This window comes from Salvia splendens, chromosome 16 (assembly GCF_004379255.2).
Source record: "Salvia splendens isolate huo1 chromosome 16, SspV2, whole genome shotgun sequence".
Lineage (NCBI taxonomy): Eukaryota > Viridiplantae > Streptophyta > Magnoliopsida > Lamiales > Lamiaceae > Salvia > Salvia splendens.
Window position 1 is genome coordinate 13,908,052 of NC_056047.1, and position 18,067 is coordinate 13,926,118.

An 18,067-nucleotide genomic window follows, 5' to 3' on the forward strand; every position below is an offset into this window, starting at 1 on the left:
CCTGAAAAAATACAGTGAAAAAAATATGTACTTATGAAGCAATTGAGGTCCATAGCTAGGATCAATTGAATTAAGTAAGTCTTTTGCACAAATCAAAAGTTAATCAAGAAGTGGAATTTGTAAGTTCAGGGCAAAGATTTTAATTTAGCATTTTCCTCGATCCTCATATATATATCTACTTATAATTAAATATACTAGCTTTGTAAGTATGTCTAGAGATAAAGCTTAAAATCAATTCCAAAATGTACAAAAGTTGAGTACATATATGTCACAGCAGTCGAACTTTCAACATTCGCCTTTTCTGCATGATTATTATCCTACCTCTCATCATTATTTTGGCTAACTACATAGTATTTCACAACCAAAACAATCCCAAAAAAGAAAAGGTCACTTGCTTTCATATTTGTGACTCTTTTCCACAAACATTTTTATACAAAAGCAGTCAAGGGTATATAAAACCTACACTTGTAGTATGTAGAAGTGCAATCAATGGCAAACTAAGTCATCACCTTCTTCCAACTCAATCCCTAGCTCAGCCATCCTCTTCTCCTTGTACACATACCTCTTTGCACAAAACAAAAATATTGCCAAATTGAACACACTCAGAATCGCCAATAGCCAATAGAAATAGTAAAGCCGGCCTTCGTTAAGGTTATCCGCGAGCCACGGCTTGTTCAGAGTCACCTTATGGATAATGGTCACCAATGTTGAGCTCAAGAAAAACCCTAGAGATAATGTGCTTAGAAACAACCCTGTGCTCATTGTTTTCATCCCTTTAGGGCACTCCCTTAAAAAGAAATCGAGTTGACCGATGTACGTGAATGCCTCCCCGGCCCCCACCAGGATAAACTGGGGTATCAGGATGAAGACTGTAAGCGGCAAAGTGGCCTCACTGTCATGTGTCAGGCCTTGCGACTGCGCTACCCGAAGCCTCTTGACTTCGGTCAACGCAGCCGCCAGCATGGCAATGATGGAGAGGACTAGACCGACCGCGATACGCTGGAGGGGGGTGAGGCCGTGCGGGTTCTTTAACACCTTTCGGCAGATGGGGGTGATGATGCGGTCGTAGATGGGGACGGTGATGAGGATGCTGGCGACGAAGAACACGGTGAGGGAGGCAGCTGGGATCTCGAACGAGCCAATGTGGCGGTCTAGGGTTGTGGCTTGGGACACGGAGAATGTTGTCATTTGAGCATACACGGTCCAAAACATTATTGTGGTGGCCCATGTTGGTAGCATTCTTATCACCATCTTAACTTCTTCCAAATCGGTTAGGGTCGACATGTACCATTTCCCTTTTTGTGTCGAATCAGGATTGTTTATTGCTGCTTTGTCCAAGAAACTACAACAAAAAATAAGTAATTCCATCACCATCTGTTTAATCAAATCATGACTTATTGCACGGCTAGTTCAATTGAAAGAGAAATCATATATTCTCTTTATGTACCCCTAGCTATTGCATGAGAAACCAAAAAAATTATGGATTTATAGTAATAATATGACAAGGGTAAAATTTTAATTTCTGTGCTTAATTTTATCTCATTCATTTTGAAATGCTCATACTACAATTATTTTCAATTAGGACACATGTATTTAGGAATAGGAATGGAGGCGGACAACTTAATTGTAATGTCTCTAGTGAAGAAATACACTTGTTTATAATTGGCAAAATTGATTTTTATTTTGACTTTTCAATTTCGGCAAGTGACTCAACCGATGTGAAGACAAAATTGGTCATTTTCAAATTTATTTTGCCTCACGGTAGTTGGCTCAATTTTCTTGTTTGGACAAAATAGTCAATATAAAGTTTATCAAATTGTAGAAAGCTCCAATTAGATTCTTTAACTTTCTTTACTTGAGATTCAAACTCTATGTAAAACAATTTTTTTAAACGTTACCACTTATAAACGTATATACTAGTATAAGTTTAATTTCCTATATATACATAAACAGGATCAATCAAGATATTGAGCTTGGTCCATCGACTCTCAACCCCCACTATTTTGTGATCTCATGAATTATGCCATTATTTTCTACTAATAATGCAACACTCCCTACCAAAAGAGATGACTCCTTGCCTCAACTTGATCATAACTAGATACAAATTCTGTAATTTGTTGCATATCATATCAAGGGATATTTTATGCTAGACATATTGACCAAACATACATTATTTTATCCCATACTCATAATCAATGACTATAGACCTTACAAGAAAGAGGGAACATCTCAAGTTAAAACTAAAACCATTCACTCTTTTCAACATCATTATTAACTCACTATGCCATGACAAAACAAATTCATTCATGTTAAAAAAAACTCTTAAATTATGTGCTAGTGTTCATAATTAAGGTCCTTTTAAGAGGTGACTGAGTCATTTGTAATAAGTTACTAAGCCAAACAATAATTTATAAACCTTATTATGTTCATATAAATAAAGCAAATTAACTAAGCATGCTAGGGAAAGGTAAATAAATAAATACTCACCGGAATTCTTTGCTGTGTGGCAACATCTGCTTCTTCTTCTTGCTCTGCGTTTCGGCTGCGGCGGGGATGTCGTCGACGTTGAAGAGAAGCGAGGGGTCGGAGGGGAGGTCGAGGCGCCTCTTCCTCCAGGCGGCAACGAAGACAGTGGCGATCTGCGTGAGCGGGCTGCCGACGAGCTTCTTGAAGCGGTAGCGGCGGGTGCCGGAGAGGAACACCACCAGCCCCAAAACAATGGCGATGGCGCAGATCCCATACCCCCATTCTCTCCCGACGTTGTCTTGGATGTAAACGAGAACCGTCACCGCTCCGAGCGATCCCACGTTGATGAAGAAGAAGAACCAGTTGAAGAATTTGATCATCCGCTTCCTCTCCTTGTCGTCCGTCTCGTCGAACTGGTCCGACCCGAACCCGGACACGCTGGATTTCAGGCCTCCCGTGCCGAGGGCCGTCAGGTACAGGGCTAGGTAGAGGATGGAGAACTGCTTCCCGGTCGCCGGAATGCAGGCCTCGCTGCTCGGGTTGCATTTCGGCGGCCGGAGGCTCGGGATTGTGGTAGAGATCGTCAGAAGCGTCACTCCCTGATCATAAACATAGATTTTTATTAATTAGAGATTAATCAATTCTCATTTCTATTTAATTTATTATGGCTTTTTCCGTTTTCCTCTTCGCAGGTGATGATGGAAACATGGAATTATTTAGTAATATCAAATTATGAAGAAAAAAATTTAGTCGACGAAACAAACTAGGAATGTTTTTCTGTTCTTTAATTATGCGATAAACTCACCGTAGCTTGAACCGTGGCAAAGATGCCTATGGTCAAGTACCTGCAGACAAAATGAGGCATATATGCTTTGTTAGGATTTGATAAGAATTTCTCATAACGATAAAACAAAAAATGAAATGAAACGAACCTTCCGAGGAAAGTATCAGCAACAAATCCACCGAGCAAGCAGAGCATGAAGGAAGTTCCAAGGAAGTTTGTAACGTTATTGGCGGCCGCGGCATTGCCCAGATGCATGGTCCCGGTCAGGTACGTGACGAGGTTCACGGCTATCCCGAGCGTCGTCAGCCTCTCAACGGCCTCAACCCCTAATATACAATTATATATATATATCAATTAAATGCAACGTACTTGTGTAGTTGTGGTAATGCAATGGTTGAAATGAAAGGTGTTATATACCGAGAATCATGGCGGCGCTGGTCCAGCCGCCGGAGGAGGATTTGAGGGAGGGGCGCCCCTTGTAGTCCCAGGCGTCAGGGAGCGTGTCGGTGGCGTCGAGATTTGTTTGAGGGAGTACGGACGCCATTTGTTTTGCGTTGATATAGTATATGTAATGAGAGTTTTATCTCTTTGAAGATGGGTGGATTCTTAGAGTGTGGAGGTGCTTCCTTTTATAGGAGTGTTCTTGTGCATTTTTGCTTTTTTAAGATATTTTTCTTTCATTAATTGGCACGTCACCCTAGCTGATTAGTTGATCATAATATTTTAGTGTGTGAATTATCTGAGTTCATTTGGACCAATACGAATTATTGATTGGTGGAGGTCGAGAGAGCGATACGCGCAGATTGGATCAAGTTATATGAAAGATAACCGTCCGGGTGGATCAGTTAGCAAATGTTGTTGCCACTTGATCAAGGCGTTCTCTCTCACTTCACCGAAATATATTTATAACTCCCAGACGTGCACTACTTTAACAATAAAGCGGCAAGTACGAGGTCGATCCCACAGAGAAGCCGGCGCGTTGAGTGTGTGAATAGTGAATAAGGGGCGGCTGCTGCCACGCTTTAAATTGAGAGTTTTAACTATTGGATTAAGCTAGGCGGAATGTAAACTAACTGGATCACGTAACTCATCATGCTGGAAAACAACTGACGGATCAAGTAAGCGATAATCTCAAATAAAGACCTAACTACCTAAACATGCTTCAGAACTACAAATCACTTTGTCATTCAACATAGTTAAACACAGGATCGAAAATTTTAAAGTTGAAGCTAAACTGGAACAGTAGACAAGATGCCGAAAACAAAATAACTACAGTTTTTATACTCAAAACTCAGAACAATACTGTGAACATGCGGAATACAAAAAAGATCGATACTTTAACTACGGAACAACACTGAATTAAACTTAAACAACCAAAACTGGAAAGTAGGAAAGCGAATAAAGCCGAGAAGCTCTAGGTCGGAACTCGAGACAACGCCGAACATATATTGATTTCTCTGTCGCGCTCCCTTCGGTCGCTCTCTTCTAACTAACCATTGCTATTATCTAACTAAGCTATCTTTGGAACTGAGGAAAACTTGGAACTGGAAACTAAACTAAGAAGAAAAGCTAAACTAGAAGCGGAAGGAAGATCTTTTTAATGGCGCTGCATCCTCTATTTATAAGCTCCTCGTAGCAATCTCCAGCTAGGATAACAACTTTGGCAGCGAATATTCGTCCTTGCTGGGATTGAGCTCCTCATCGATTGATACGTGCTCTTCTAGAATGCAGCGGTTCTTTAATAACGGAATGGGGATTCGACTTTGTCCTTGCGTCTTACGCATCAACACTTGCCCCCTTCTAGAATGCAGTGGTCCCCCGTCTAACTACTTGATCACCCCTCGCGATTTTTGACCCTTTTCGCCTTCTGCGCCAGCTTGATCAGCTTGGCCTTGTTGCCTTTGGTCAAGCGGCATTCCTGCACAATTAACACTTGCTTTGCGCGATAAACTGATCAAATAGCATACATTTTACCCTTAAACCGATGCATGAAATAGGCCTTATCATTGATTCCAGGAGCTATGAATTTAGTTCGATATAGTCTTCGGAATTATCACTTTCAAAACAATTGTGTTATGTGTTCGGAGCTCTTCCACGCATAATTATCCATTTTTCACTTCAACAAAATGGGGTATTTTCACCCCCTAACTAAAACCATAAGCTAATAAGAATAGTCTCATTATGAACGAAGCGGATTTTAATAAGAAATGGGTAAAATAAGATAGATGGATAAATAATAGATAAAATAAGAGAGAAAGGAGAAAAAGCTAATGTGAAAAAATTGATGAAGTAGGAAAGAAAAATTTCATTTTTGAAATGAGACTTATTTTTCATGAACATCCTACTATGACTGAATGGGACTATTTTTGGTTGAGAGATTGTTATATTTTCACTGACACTTGTAACGGTTTGGCTTAGAGGAATACAATTACTATAACTATATGATCGTGAGACTGAATCTTATAATTCTTCTCGTCTTGAAATTTGAATTAATGGTCCATGGTAGAAACTTCTCCAACAATAATGAGAAAAATTCGGAATATATGTTTCTTCATTAATTTTCCTTTTTCTTTTGTTATCTCCAGGAAATGTAATATGGGTTTAACCTAGCTAAATCTAATTATGAATGTATACTAGTTAAAAGCATAAATTATAAACACAATTTACGGAAATTACAGTTAGAATAGGATAATGAATTTTGTCCATTAATAACACGTGATCACATGTTTCTATCATTTTCTTCGTAAAAAGATATTTTCCAGCCACTCGTTATGATACTATATATAATACCTCCCCCTTCAAAATACATACTGATACCTTACCTTGTTTTATTTTTAGTAATATCAGTATCTTTTAGTTGAGAATGGTATATGTGGATTAACTTTGAGCTCATTCTTTTAGTCATTGCGAAGATAAAGTATTTTGATTTCATTAAAGGGATCCAACTTCCAAGGTCTTTATATACTCGATTTTCACCCAACGCAGTATTTCTTCATCAAGGTATTGAGTCAAGGTCAAGCTACCCTTTTTAATTTCAAACAAAATTGGACCATTTTCGAAATTCCAGCATGTTTTGGAATCAAGGGAGTCCCAATCCATCATGGATTCATGAACTATGCCAAAATTAAATGGAGTGCAAAACAATTACTAATATTTTCTGAATCAAATTAGGTGTTCTTTAGGCCATCCACAATGGGGCGCCCTAAGACGAGCCCTAAAGCCTGCCCTATGCACCGCCACGTCGGCATTTTATCCTCCCGCCCTTCCACCAGCAGTGGGGCGCTCTAAGCATTTTACTATTATTTTTTTATTTAATTTAAATGTTTTCAAATATATAAATGCAAACTTATTAAAAAAAGACAACGATTAACTAAAAGAATGTCAAAAAATTCATTGATTTTAAAAAAAAAAGTTACACGAGTTAGAAATAAAAAAAATGACTATCCTACAGTACGAGTTGGAGACGGCAGGGCGAGTTGGAGACGGATCCATGTCGGAGAGACCGTACGAATCCGTACTGAAGTCCGGATCGTACTGCGTGTTGGCGTCGAACGACCGATATTCGCCAGGTTATGTACCCGGCCACCGTGCGCCATCTCCAAACATCGGGCTACTACTACTTGAGTATCCACCGAAATCCATTTTATAGCTTAATTTGAGATTTTAAAAGTTAATCGAAAAGTTACAAATGAAAAGTGAAGCTGGGGTATATATATAACAAAATTTTTTAATTAAAAAAAAACTAAAACGCGTTGCATCGTCCGCGTCGCCCACAGTGAGCGGACGATGAAGCGGACGATGCCCTATTTCCCGCGCTTCATCAGCGGACTAAGATAGAAGAGTGGCTGATTGGCTTCTCTCTTCCCTTTCTGAAGGAGCTCTTGGCCTCGTTGTAGGGCTGAGATCTGCAAGGGACATCTGGATTGCCCTTGAAACCAACTTTGCCAGCAGATCTACTGTCAAGATAATGCAGTATAGGCAACAGATGCATAATCAAAAGAAGGACTCACTCACTATGAGTGAGTATGTTGGAAGAATGAAGGACTATTTTGATCTACTGGGATCAGTGGGTTGTAGAGTTTCAGAGGATGAGCAAGTGATGCATATTCTTGGAGGATTAGGGCAAGAATATGACCCTGCGATCTGTGCTATAAGCTCAAGATCAGATTCATGGAGTCTAGGAGATGCTACTGCCTTCTTGCTCACTTTTGAGTCAAGAATGAAGGCTATGAAGTCTCACTCTACCAGCACAGAAGGCTCACAGCCTACTCTAAACCTGATCAGCAGTCACAGCAATCAAACCAGAAAAGAGACTTCAACCCCTACAACTCTAGGTTTGATCCAGGAAATGGAAGAGGGGGATCAAGAAATCAAAGAGGAGGAAGAGGTGGCAGAGGCTTTGGCAGAGGCAACAACAAGGTGGTGTGCCAGTTGTGTGACAAGCCAGGGCATACTGCAGCAAAATGCTGGCACAGATTTGAGCAAAACTATGCTCCACCACAATCCCAGCCTCAGTTTAGAGGAAGTGCCTCAAACCAGCATCAAGGATCCTTTAATCCCTCAGCACATATAGTGCACACAACTGCAGCGAGGCCTCCTCCATCATTCAGCTCTGCTGCAGCATCAGATTTTGGTTTTGAGTCGAATGCATCAACCAGCTGGTACCCAGACTCAGGAGCTACTCACCATGTCTCAGGGGATTTGAACAATCTCAACACCAGCTCCGAGTATACTGGAGGTAGTCATTCAGCTGCTGCTTTTCCTGTTATACCTCTTGCTGCTGAGGATATTCACAGCAGACATCATATGACTACAAGATCTAAGTCAAGGATTTTCAAACCTAAGCTCTACAATGTTGTTGTTTCTCCTCACATTACTCCTAAATCTGCACTTGAAGCCCTTCTCATTCATGCTTGGAAAGCTGCTATGCAGGCAGAATTCTTGGCTCTTCTCAAGAACAAGACTTGGATTTTGACTACTCTCCCTCCAGGTAAAAATCTTGTTGGATGCACTTGGATTTTTATGCTAAAGATGCATCTCTCTAGAGCTATTGCTATGCACAAAGCTAGGCTTGTTGCACAAGGTTTTTCACAACAGCCTGGTTTTGATTTCACTGAGACCTTTAGTCCAGTGGTGAAGCCTGCTACTATCAGGCTTATACTCACCATTGTTGTGAGTTTTGGTTGGGATGTCACTCACTTGGATGTAAACAATGCTTTTCTCAATGGTGAGTTGAAAGATGACATTTACATGAAACAACCTCTGGGTTTTGAGCAAGATGGTCCTCATCTAGTCTGTAAACTGAACAAAGCTATCTATGGGCTTAAACAAGCTTCAAGAGCTTGGTTCTACACTATTCACTCTGTTCTTATTGCTCTGGGTTTCTTCCAATCTAAAGCAGATGCCTCTATGTTCATCAGAAAGACAAGAACAGACACTATCTACATATCTTGATCTATGTGGATGATATGCTCATCACTGGTAATTGGGCTTCTGCAATTAAGAAAGTAATTCATCAACTGAACAATCATTTTTCTCTTAAGGATCTTGGTGAAGTCAGTCTCTTTCTGGGAGTAGAAATTGTCAAAACTTCGCTTGGCCTTCATCTGTGCCAATCATCCTACATCAAAGACCTCTTGAAGAAGGCCAACATGGCTGGTGCAAAAGGATGTCCTACACCCATGGTTTCTAGTTGTGAGCTTAGCAAGAACGTTGGTACCCATGTCTTTAATGCTAAACTTTACAGAAGTATTGTAGGAGCTCTTCAATATGCTGCCATTACAAGACCCGATATCAACTATGCTGTCAACAAGGTGAGCCAATACATGGCTTCACCTCTTAACCCTCACTGGAAAGCTGTGAAGCGCATTTTGAGGTATCTTTCAGGCACTCTGGACTATGGAATTCAAATTCATGCTTCAAATGGGATCCTGTCTGCATTTTCTGATTCAGATTGGGCATCTGACATAGATGATATGAGGTCAACCACTGGATTCTGTACTTATTTTGGTAGAACTCTGATCTCTTGGTGTGTTAAGAAGCAAACTGTAGTTGCTCGCTCCAGTACAAAGGCTGAGTACAGAAGCTTGGCTCATGCAGCTGCTGAGCTTGCTTGGCTTCTACCCTCAATGAACTGAAGTTTTCCACACCATCTGCCCATGTGGTTTGGGTTGATAACTTAAGTGCTATAGCTCTTGCTTCTAATCCTGTCTTACATGCTAGAACTAAGCACATTAAGCTTGACATTCACTTTGTTAGAGACAAAGTCTTGAATAAAGATCTTGACCTCCGGCATGTTCCTACTCATGAGCAAGTGGCTGACATTTTCACCAAACCTCTAAGTCAGCAACCTTTCATGAAGCTCAGAAACAAGCTCGAGATAGTTTCTTTAGCCTCACTCAGGTTGAGGGGGGATGTTAGAAGTGTCAAGATTGAAGAAGTTAAAGAGGTTGCGGATGTGAACAAGATTGAAAAGATAAAAGATAAAAGAGATTGAAGATGTGCATGAAGACCGTGGCAATGATGACATTGGTTCATGCACAGCTGGAAAGAAGATTGCACGAGTCCAAGTTCATAATGTGAGCACTGGATAGTGCCGCCACCAGCTGGAGCTCGTGGCTCAAAGGGCCACCTCCGTACGTTTAAAGATGTGTTAATGCAAGGAATGAAGTGCACGACAGTTTGTTAGCTTTTGCTTTATTAAAGCTGTGTTTAGTTGTTTTTTAGTGCAGGACTCCTAACTGAATTGGGATCTAGATTGTTCCACTTCCTTGTATATAATGCTGCTTGTATTACACTTAAAGCAATCACTGAAACAGTAGCATTTTGATCTCCATTCTATTTCCAGCTACAAGTTCGTTTGCTTTCACAATGTTTTTGTGTTGTTTCTTTCAATGCCCACATATCATAACATTTCTCCCACATAGATGGTATACCTAAACTACTTAATATACTATTTGAAGTCATTTCACTATTTCAAATTTTAACTATTGCTACGTCATCACTCCAAACAAAAAAAATACTATAGCGATTTGAGACTTTGAGAAACGTGATTGATAAGGCTAATTTCATGCATCGGTCTAGGGATTTTATTTCGTGAAAACGCTGGGTCTAACGCATGTTTAAAGCCAGGTGTGTGAAGGTTTTCGCTAGATCCAGGAAAGGAAGAGGACGCTTGCATGGTCCTAGGAAACTTGCGAAAGAGTGGACATTATGAAGAAAATTGCTTGACGGAGGAAGCCTCGGAGTTGAAGGGTAGAATAGGGATTTCTACGAAGACTCTAGAAGGTTATGTCCGCATCTATAAAAGGAAGAAGCATGCAAGCTGGATGGACTTTCTCGGTTGGAGGCCTCGCTAACAGCCTGTAGCTTAAGTTCACTTTTCACACACTTGGGTTCTAATTCGCGGAGGATCTCGGGTTCGCACTGTGGTTCACGTTTAGTTTTCTCGGAAGTATTTGTGGGTTGTAACACCGTCTTTCTGTGGGCGAAGAAATAATTTAATTTCCGTTTTCGTACTTTGCTGATTTCGCCGAGCTCCGCTGTTCGAAGCTCGGTCCTCTGTTTCTTTGCTGAATATTTCTCTTATCTTAATGCAAGTTTCGTTTTCGCTTATGTTGATTGTGTTGATTTCTGTTTGTTGATTGTGTTTACTTGAATGCTGGAGTTGGAATTGTTGGAGTTGGTTGTTTTCGTGGATTATTGCAGGTTCGTGGTTGGATCTGGGAGAATGGAGTTTGTTTGTGGATGAATCGGGGTTTTGTCTTGTTGATATTGTAGGATTGTCTGTGATTGTTGGAATTCGGAGTTGATCGGAGCAGATCTGTAAGAATCGGAGTTATGAAGTTGATTTTGATGGTTGTTGAGTTCAGATGGCTTGGATCCGGAGTGGATTAAGCACTCGACGTGAATCTGAGCACTGTTGATTTAATTTCATGCCTAGTTTACGTGTTTTCATTTCGCTTCGCCTAGTTTATGTCGATCTGATGTATTTTCGATTCGTAGCAAGTTTCCGGCTTCCTGATTTCTATATTCTGTTTGAATCTAGGTATGTGCTCTTTTTCTCCATTTACGTATTTGAGTCGGTTAGGAAAATGCATGTCGTTGTTAGTCAGTGCATGAGTTGGTTGTTTGCAGCTTTTACCGTACTTGCTATATTTAGAGTCATGGTCCCCACTGCTTTTATTCTCTCTGTCTAGTCTTAATTAGTGAATCGTTTACACGGTCTAGGAAGTGATTTTAATACCTCGCGGTCATGACGATGTTTGCTGTCAGTGTGTTTACAGTTTCCTAGGTCTAGCATTTACATTTCGTGCCTAGGACTAGAGTTAGGTAAAATTCTCAACCCTTTGCGTGGCAGCAGCCGCTTGTTTCCAGAGTCTCTAAGCACTACTTTACGAATCCATCTTCGTGGGATCGACCCCGCTTCCCTATACTAATCCATAGTATTTGGGGTTGAGGGATTTAATTGTTGAAGGGGAGTCGAGTGTGTCCAACGACAGAAACACTCTGTGTTCCTTGAGTTCCTGGACCTAGTGATCCAGTGGATTTAAGAAGCGCGGTGTCTTGACCGAGCATCTGCATTAACTTTCTCTGTGCACACTTGCTCACTCCGCTCCTGAGTCATATCTTAGCGAGCACGCACTTCAGTGATCCTCGTATATTCTTTGGCCGACTCATTTAACTTTATAAACAGTAGTTTAATAACGTGTTTGCCTTCTCTTTCTAAATTTGACAGCTGCGAATTGAACCAAATGTCCAATATTAGAGACCTAAAAATAATAATGGAGAACAATTATCTGATGAAAGAGAATCATAATGGTGGACTATATTTCCAAAATTAATTCATACACAGTATCTCAAAATATTATAGTAGCGCAGTTTCTCTCGAAGAAATTGGATAAAATTATTTTTTAATTAATAAATGAACAATATTTGAATACTGTGTTATTTGGATTCGATCTTTAATATTGAATCTAACACTTTACTAGCTGGCCAACACATACCGATAAAAATCATTTTAATTAGCTTTGTCCGGTAATTAAGAGAATTAGGTCAATTAAAGATGGAGAACGTGTATGAATATATATATATATATATATATATATATATATAGAGTCTCATTATTCACAAATCCACTCTTAAAGACCGAACTAGAGACCAAATTTAAGCCCTTAGATCTAATTTTTAATTGCTGAGATTAGATCATGCTTTATTAATTTTACTCCTTCATTAGGTAGATAATTTACTTCAATCAAGGGGTATTTTGGTCAAAATCAATTTAGGGTAAAAATCCATTTATGGTAAAAATTTCGCACGCCTCTTTGCCTTCAAAAATTTCGCACACCACTTTAGTCTTCAAAATTTCGCGCACCTCTTTCTCCTTCAAAATTTCGCACCTCTTTCGCCTTCAATTCACCGCGTTGCTCTTTTGCTTCATTCAATTCACGCGGTTTCTCTTCATTGTCATTTCTCCCTCTATCTTCTTCTTCTTCTTCTTCTTCTTCTTCTTCTTCTTCTTCTTCAAATTGACGGATTCCACAGTTTCTCTTCTGCAAATCGACGAGATAATCGTCGACCAGGAGTAAAATCGACGACATTTCCAGGAAGTCGATTAATCGTCGATTAGTCAACAATCAAACATTCGAAATGGTTGACACAAGGAAGTCGTCGACCAACAGTGGACGCCGGTTACTTTCTGGCAGAACATCCGGCGAAGGTAATACACCTTGAACATTTCCAGAGTTCTTATTCTTAATTTACTTCATCTAATTCTTAAATTTGTTTCTGATTTTAGTGAAAGCGGATCTCAAATATTATCGAAAGAAGACAGCAGTTATTGGAAGCAAAATTGATGAGGAAGAAGGTATAAAAACTATTTGTTATGAAGTAGTAATTTGATAAAAACTATTTGTTATGAAGTAGTAATCTGATGAGGAAGAAGGTATAAATGCTCTGTTTAAACAGTAGGGTTTATGAATGAAATGAAGTAATAAAACATTATACTGAAGTAACAGACTCTAAAAATGAATTAATAACACTTAATAATGAAGTAACATAGTATTCCAAGTGAATTATCTATAATTGTTTCTGATTTTAGTGAAAGCAGAACTATTTGAAGAACATCTAATTCTTAAATTTGTTTCTGATTTTAGTGAAAGCAACACTCAAATATTATCGAAAGAAGACATCAGTTATTGGAAGAAAAATTGATGAGGAAGAAGGTATAAAAACTATTTGTTATGAACTAGTAATTTGATAAAAACTATTTGTTATGAAGTAGTAATCTGATGAGGAAGAAGGTATAAAAACTGTTTGGTATAAAAACTCAAATATTATCGAAAGAAGACTGCAGTTACTGTATTGATTTTTATGAAGTATAGGTTTAATATCTGTTTTGAAGTATTGATATTTAATGAAGTTAATCATGTATTTAAAGAAGTAACATAGTATTCCAAGTAAACTATCTATAATTGTGGATGATAGCTTGTATATTAATTCCGTGTTTGTTATGTATAGGTAAAACTTCCCAAAAGAATAAAGCAAGTATTTCTTCTCAAATCACTCACACAGAAGGTAAAAATGAATTTAAAGCATAGATGCATCAAATATTGAATTCATATGATTAAGTTAACTGCATATTAACTGAATATACTATTTGATTATGTGATATACTATTGTTGTGTTGTTTGCATATTCAAATGAACTACATATTATGTTTGATGAAGTAGTAAATTGATAAGATGAAGTAATAAAACGTTATAATGAAGTAACACACTCTAATTATGAACTACCTATAAATATGTTGTATGGGTTTAGTGTTTTAGGATTAAACTTAACTGCTGCGCTGTTTGCACATTTAAATGAACTACATATTCTATTACATGAAGTAGTAAATTGTTAAGATAAAGTAATAAGTTATGATATTTAAGTAATATAAATTTGTAAAATGAAGTAATGAAACATCATAATGAAGTAACAGACTCTAATTATGAGCTACCTATTTAGGGTATTAGGATTGAACTTGACTTCTGTGTTGTTTGCATATACAAAAGAACTACATATTCTTTTCAATGAAGTAGTAAATTAATAGGATGAAGTAATAAATTATGATCATGAAGTAATATAAATGCTCTGTTTAAACAGTAGGGTTTATGAATTGATATGAAGTAATAAAACATTATACTGAAGTAACAGACTCTAAAAATGAAGCAATGACACTTAATAATGAAGTAACATAGTATTCCAAGTGAACTATCTATAATTGTGGATGATATGTTGCATATTAATCCTGTGTTTGTTATGAATAGGTAACACTTCCCAAAAGAAGAATGCAAGTATTTCTTCTGAAATCCCTCACACATAAGGTAAAAAATGAATTTAAAGCATAGATGCATGAAATATTGAATTCATATGATTAAGTTAACTGCATATTAACTGAATATACTATTTAATTATGTGATATACTATTGTTGTGTTGTTTGCATATTCAAATGAACTACATATTATGTTTGATGAAGTAGTAAATTGATAAGATGAAGTAATAAAACGTTATAATGAAGTAACAGACTCTAAATATGAACTATCTATTTACTGTATTATATGGGTTTAGGGTTTTTGGATTGAACTTAACTGCTGCGCTGTTTACACATTTAAATGAACTACATATTTTATTACATGAAGTAGTAAATTGTTAAGATGAAGTGATAAGTTATGATATTGAAGTAATATAAATTTGTAAAATGCAGTAATGAAACATCATAACGAAGTAACAGACTCTAATTATGAATGTTGTGTGGGTTTAGGGTATTAGGATTGAACTTGACTTCTGTGTTGTTTGCACTACATATTCTTTTCAATGAAGTAGTAAATTAATAGGATGAAGTAATAAATTATGATCATGAAGTAATATAAATGCTCTGTTTAAACAGTAGGGTTTATGAATTGATATGAAGTAATAAAACATTATACTGAAGTAACATACTCTAAAAATGAAGTAATAACATTATTCAGTTATTTTTGTTCTAAAATATTGATGATGATAACAGAATGTAGTCAATTAGTATTAATTGTATTTTTTGTTGATGATGATGATGTTGATGCAGCCGACAAGAAATTGGAGGCTATGAAGAAAACCATTACCCCAATTAATGAACTGCAAGGTTAAATTCCAAAACTGCCATTATTGTTTGATTTAATACAACATGTCATTTCATTCATTGACTAAAATAGTCGTCCTTTTTTCAGAAATGATAAATCTAAAGCAAAAATCTAGTGGTGATTTTGGTAATGATGAAAGAAGGACAAAATATAAGCATGATAAGCAGCAACACACAGCGAACAAAGGTTTGTTTTAAAATAAATATTAGTTGCAATGACCTAAATAAGTTAACTGATGAACTAAATAAACTTATGAAGTGGTAAATTGATAAAATGAAGTAATAAAACATAATAATGAAGTAACATACTCTAATTATGAACTACCTATTTACTGTGGTTTATGGGTTTAGGGTTTTAGGATTGAACTTGACTGCTGTGTTGTTTGCACATACAAATGAACTACATATCCTTTTTAATGAAGTATTAAATTGATAAGATGAAGTAATGGAAATAACATGTTTTCATATAACCTAGTTGCTGTGCTTAGACCTTGCCCGTTGTCTAATTTGTAATGTGTTGTATGTTTTATATAGCCAAAGGCTTGTCTATATCGATATTGGATGCAGCTCTGGAAGGTAAAACGTGAATTCTAAGCTTTTTTGTGTTCTAAAATATTGATGATGATAACAGAATGTAGTTAACTAGTATTAATTGTATTTTCTGTTGTTGTTGATGATGATGATGATGATGATGCAGCCAACAACAAATTGAAGGCAATGCAAAAAACCATTACCTCAATTAATGAGCTGCAAGGTTAAATTTTATAACTGTCATTATGGTTTGATTTAATACAACTTGTCATTTCATTCGTTGATTAATATAGTCCTCTTTTTTTTCAGAAATGATGACTTTGAATCAAACAACTGGGGGTAATGATGAAAGTCAGGCAAAAAAGAGAATGAGGGAAACAGAATGTTCTTTACCTAGTGGGGTACAAGGGAATGATGCTAGAAAAGAACAAGGGAAAGCTAAAAAGTTTGCTCGTAATAATGCTAAAGGTGATGCCAGTAGACCTTCTGCCCAGAGAGTTCTCTGTCTTAAGAGAGGACCAAGGAAATTTGTTGAAGCGATTGAATCGCTTAATGTTGATCAGAGAGATGCTGTGGAGAATATGGGTTTTGGCAGCCTTTTGCATTTCAAGTTAAACTATATCCCAGCGAAGCTCGCATTTGAGATTCTTGATCATTTTGATCAAGATACATGCGGTGTAGTATACCAACGTGGTATACTACACATTGGGCATGATGATGTTCGGGCAACATTGGGGTTGCCAAATGGTAGTGTGAGGTTAGAGGATAATGGACATCAAAGGAAAAACAAATTCATAAACGAGCTTGCTGAGTCTGTTGGTCGTAAGAGGTCTAACATGGGTGCACAAATCCTTACAGATATGATGTTAAGTGATATCTGTGGAGGGGAGAAGTTCAGGAAGATATTCCTGATCTTGGTTGACACAATTTTGATCAATCCTTCGGGGGACGGGTACTTGCACACACAGATAGAAGATGTCATCCATGACATTGATAATGTCAGAGAATATAATTGGTGTGGGTATGTGATTGACTGCCTACTCGATGCCCATAAGACTTTGGCTCGAAACAAGGACAAACCATTCACTGGCCCAATTTCATTTCTGGTGGTAAGTTTTAAATTCAGTAATTTATTAACCTTGAATAAATATATTTTAAATATGAACTTTACTAATGCTAGCTTTCATTTTGTAGCCATGCTATGTGGATAGGATTGTGCTTCGATCGAGGCCTGTTACCCGAACATTCCCAACCATAAAAGGCTGGACAAGCACGTTAATCCATGAACGTGAGAAATTGGAGCTTGAGTCTGGGCCATTTGGAAGAGGCATTGAGGAGCCCATCTTTGATCCTAAAAGAAACTACAAGTCTAAAGAATCTGCCAAGGAGAATACTGTGTCCTCCTCTAGGGCAAAGACCAAAGATATCTCTCTGACAGCCCAACGTAGAAGGACTGTTGTCAACCTTATGGGAAAGGCTGCTGATGTCCTAGGGGAGCTGATGAAGGAGCTCGAAGATGGGGCAGAGGATCTAAAGAATGATGGCTGCTCTAAAGTTGCAGCTAAATGCTCAATGAAGATGATGGGGTTACATGAGATGGAGCCAGAAGAAGAGGCAAATGATGTCCAATCAATGTCTCAAGCAATGGAACAAGATGATCTCGACAATCCAGAGTTCATTGCTGCTGTAGAAAAGGTGATGAGGGTAGTAGAACAAAGGAAGAAATGGCAAACAGAAGGGCCTTCCTTTGATCTTGGATTTGAGTTTCATGAAAGAAACGTAAGTTGACGATGGGCTGCATCGTGATGTTGGGGTTGGAGTGATTTGTTATTGGTTTGTAATTTATAAAACACATTAGTTGTTTTTGTTGTATTTGGGATGTTCTAAACTTTTTTGTTGTATTATATGGTTTTTGTAACCAACTGACATTCTCCATTTTGTGTTTTTAAAATGAAGATTACTTGTTCATTGGGTTTTGTTTGTGTTGTTGTTTATTATATACAGGTTGATACTACACCGACAAGGGATATAGATCCCGGAAACTACATCTTTGATGCTGTGCAGTTCATGCCTGTCCAAGATTTGGACAAGGTAAGAAACTGTATTTGCCTCTTATTAATTCTGGATG

The 18,067-nt window shown here is 37.8% G+C and overlaps 1 protein-coding gene across 1 annotated transcript; it reads right to left on the reverse strand.

Annotated features, from left to right (window-relative positions):
- Positions 1-213: 213 nt before the first annotated feature.
- On the reverse strand, positions 214-3,859 carry LOC121769909 (protein NRT1/ PTR FAMILY 6.3-like). Its single transcript, XM_042166692.1, has 5 exons — positions 3,668-3,859; positions 3,399-3,576; positions 3,272-3,311; positions 2,488-3,065; positions 214-1,342 (listed from the first exon to the last, which is right to left on the reverse strand). Exons 1-5 carry the CDS (start codon positions 3,792-3,794, stop codon positions 487-489), a joined length of 1,779 nt encoding a protein of 592 aa, XP_042022626.1. The 5' UTR covers positions 3,795-3,859; the 3' UTR covers positions 214-486.
- Between the last annotated feature and the right edge of the window lie 14,208 nt (positions 3,860-18,067).

What these genes read in the sequence shown, in the direction of transcription:
- LOC121769909 (XM_042166692.1), bottom strand. Translation starts at nt 3,794, where the DNA reads ATGGCGTCCGTACTCCCTCAAACAAATCTCGACGCCACCGACACGCTC. An exon ending in TTGCCACGGTTCAAGCTACG is followed by an intron (nt 3,066 to 3,271) that starts GTGAGTTTATCG and finishes GTTTATGATCAG; the next exon opens with GGAGTGACGCTTCTGACGAT. An exon ending in CCACACAGCAAAGAATTCCG is followed by an intron (nt 1,343 to 2,487) that starts GTGAGTATTTAT and finishes TTTTTGTTGTAG; the next exon opens with TTTCTTGGACAAAGCAGCAA.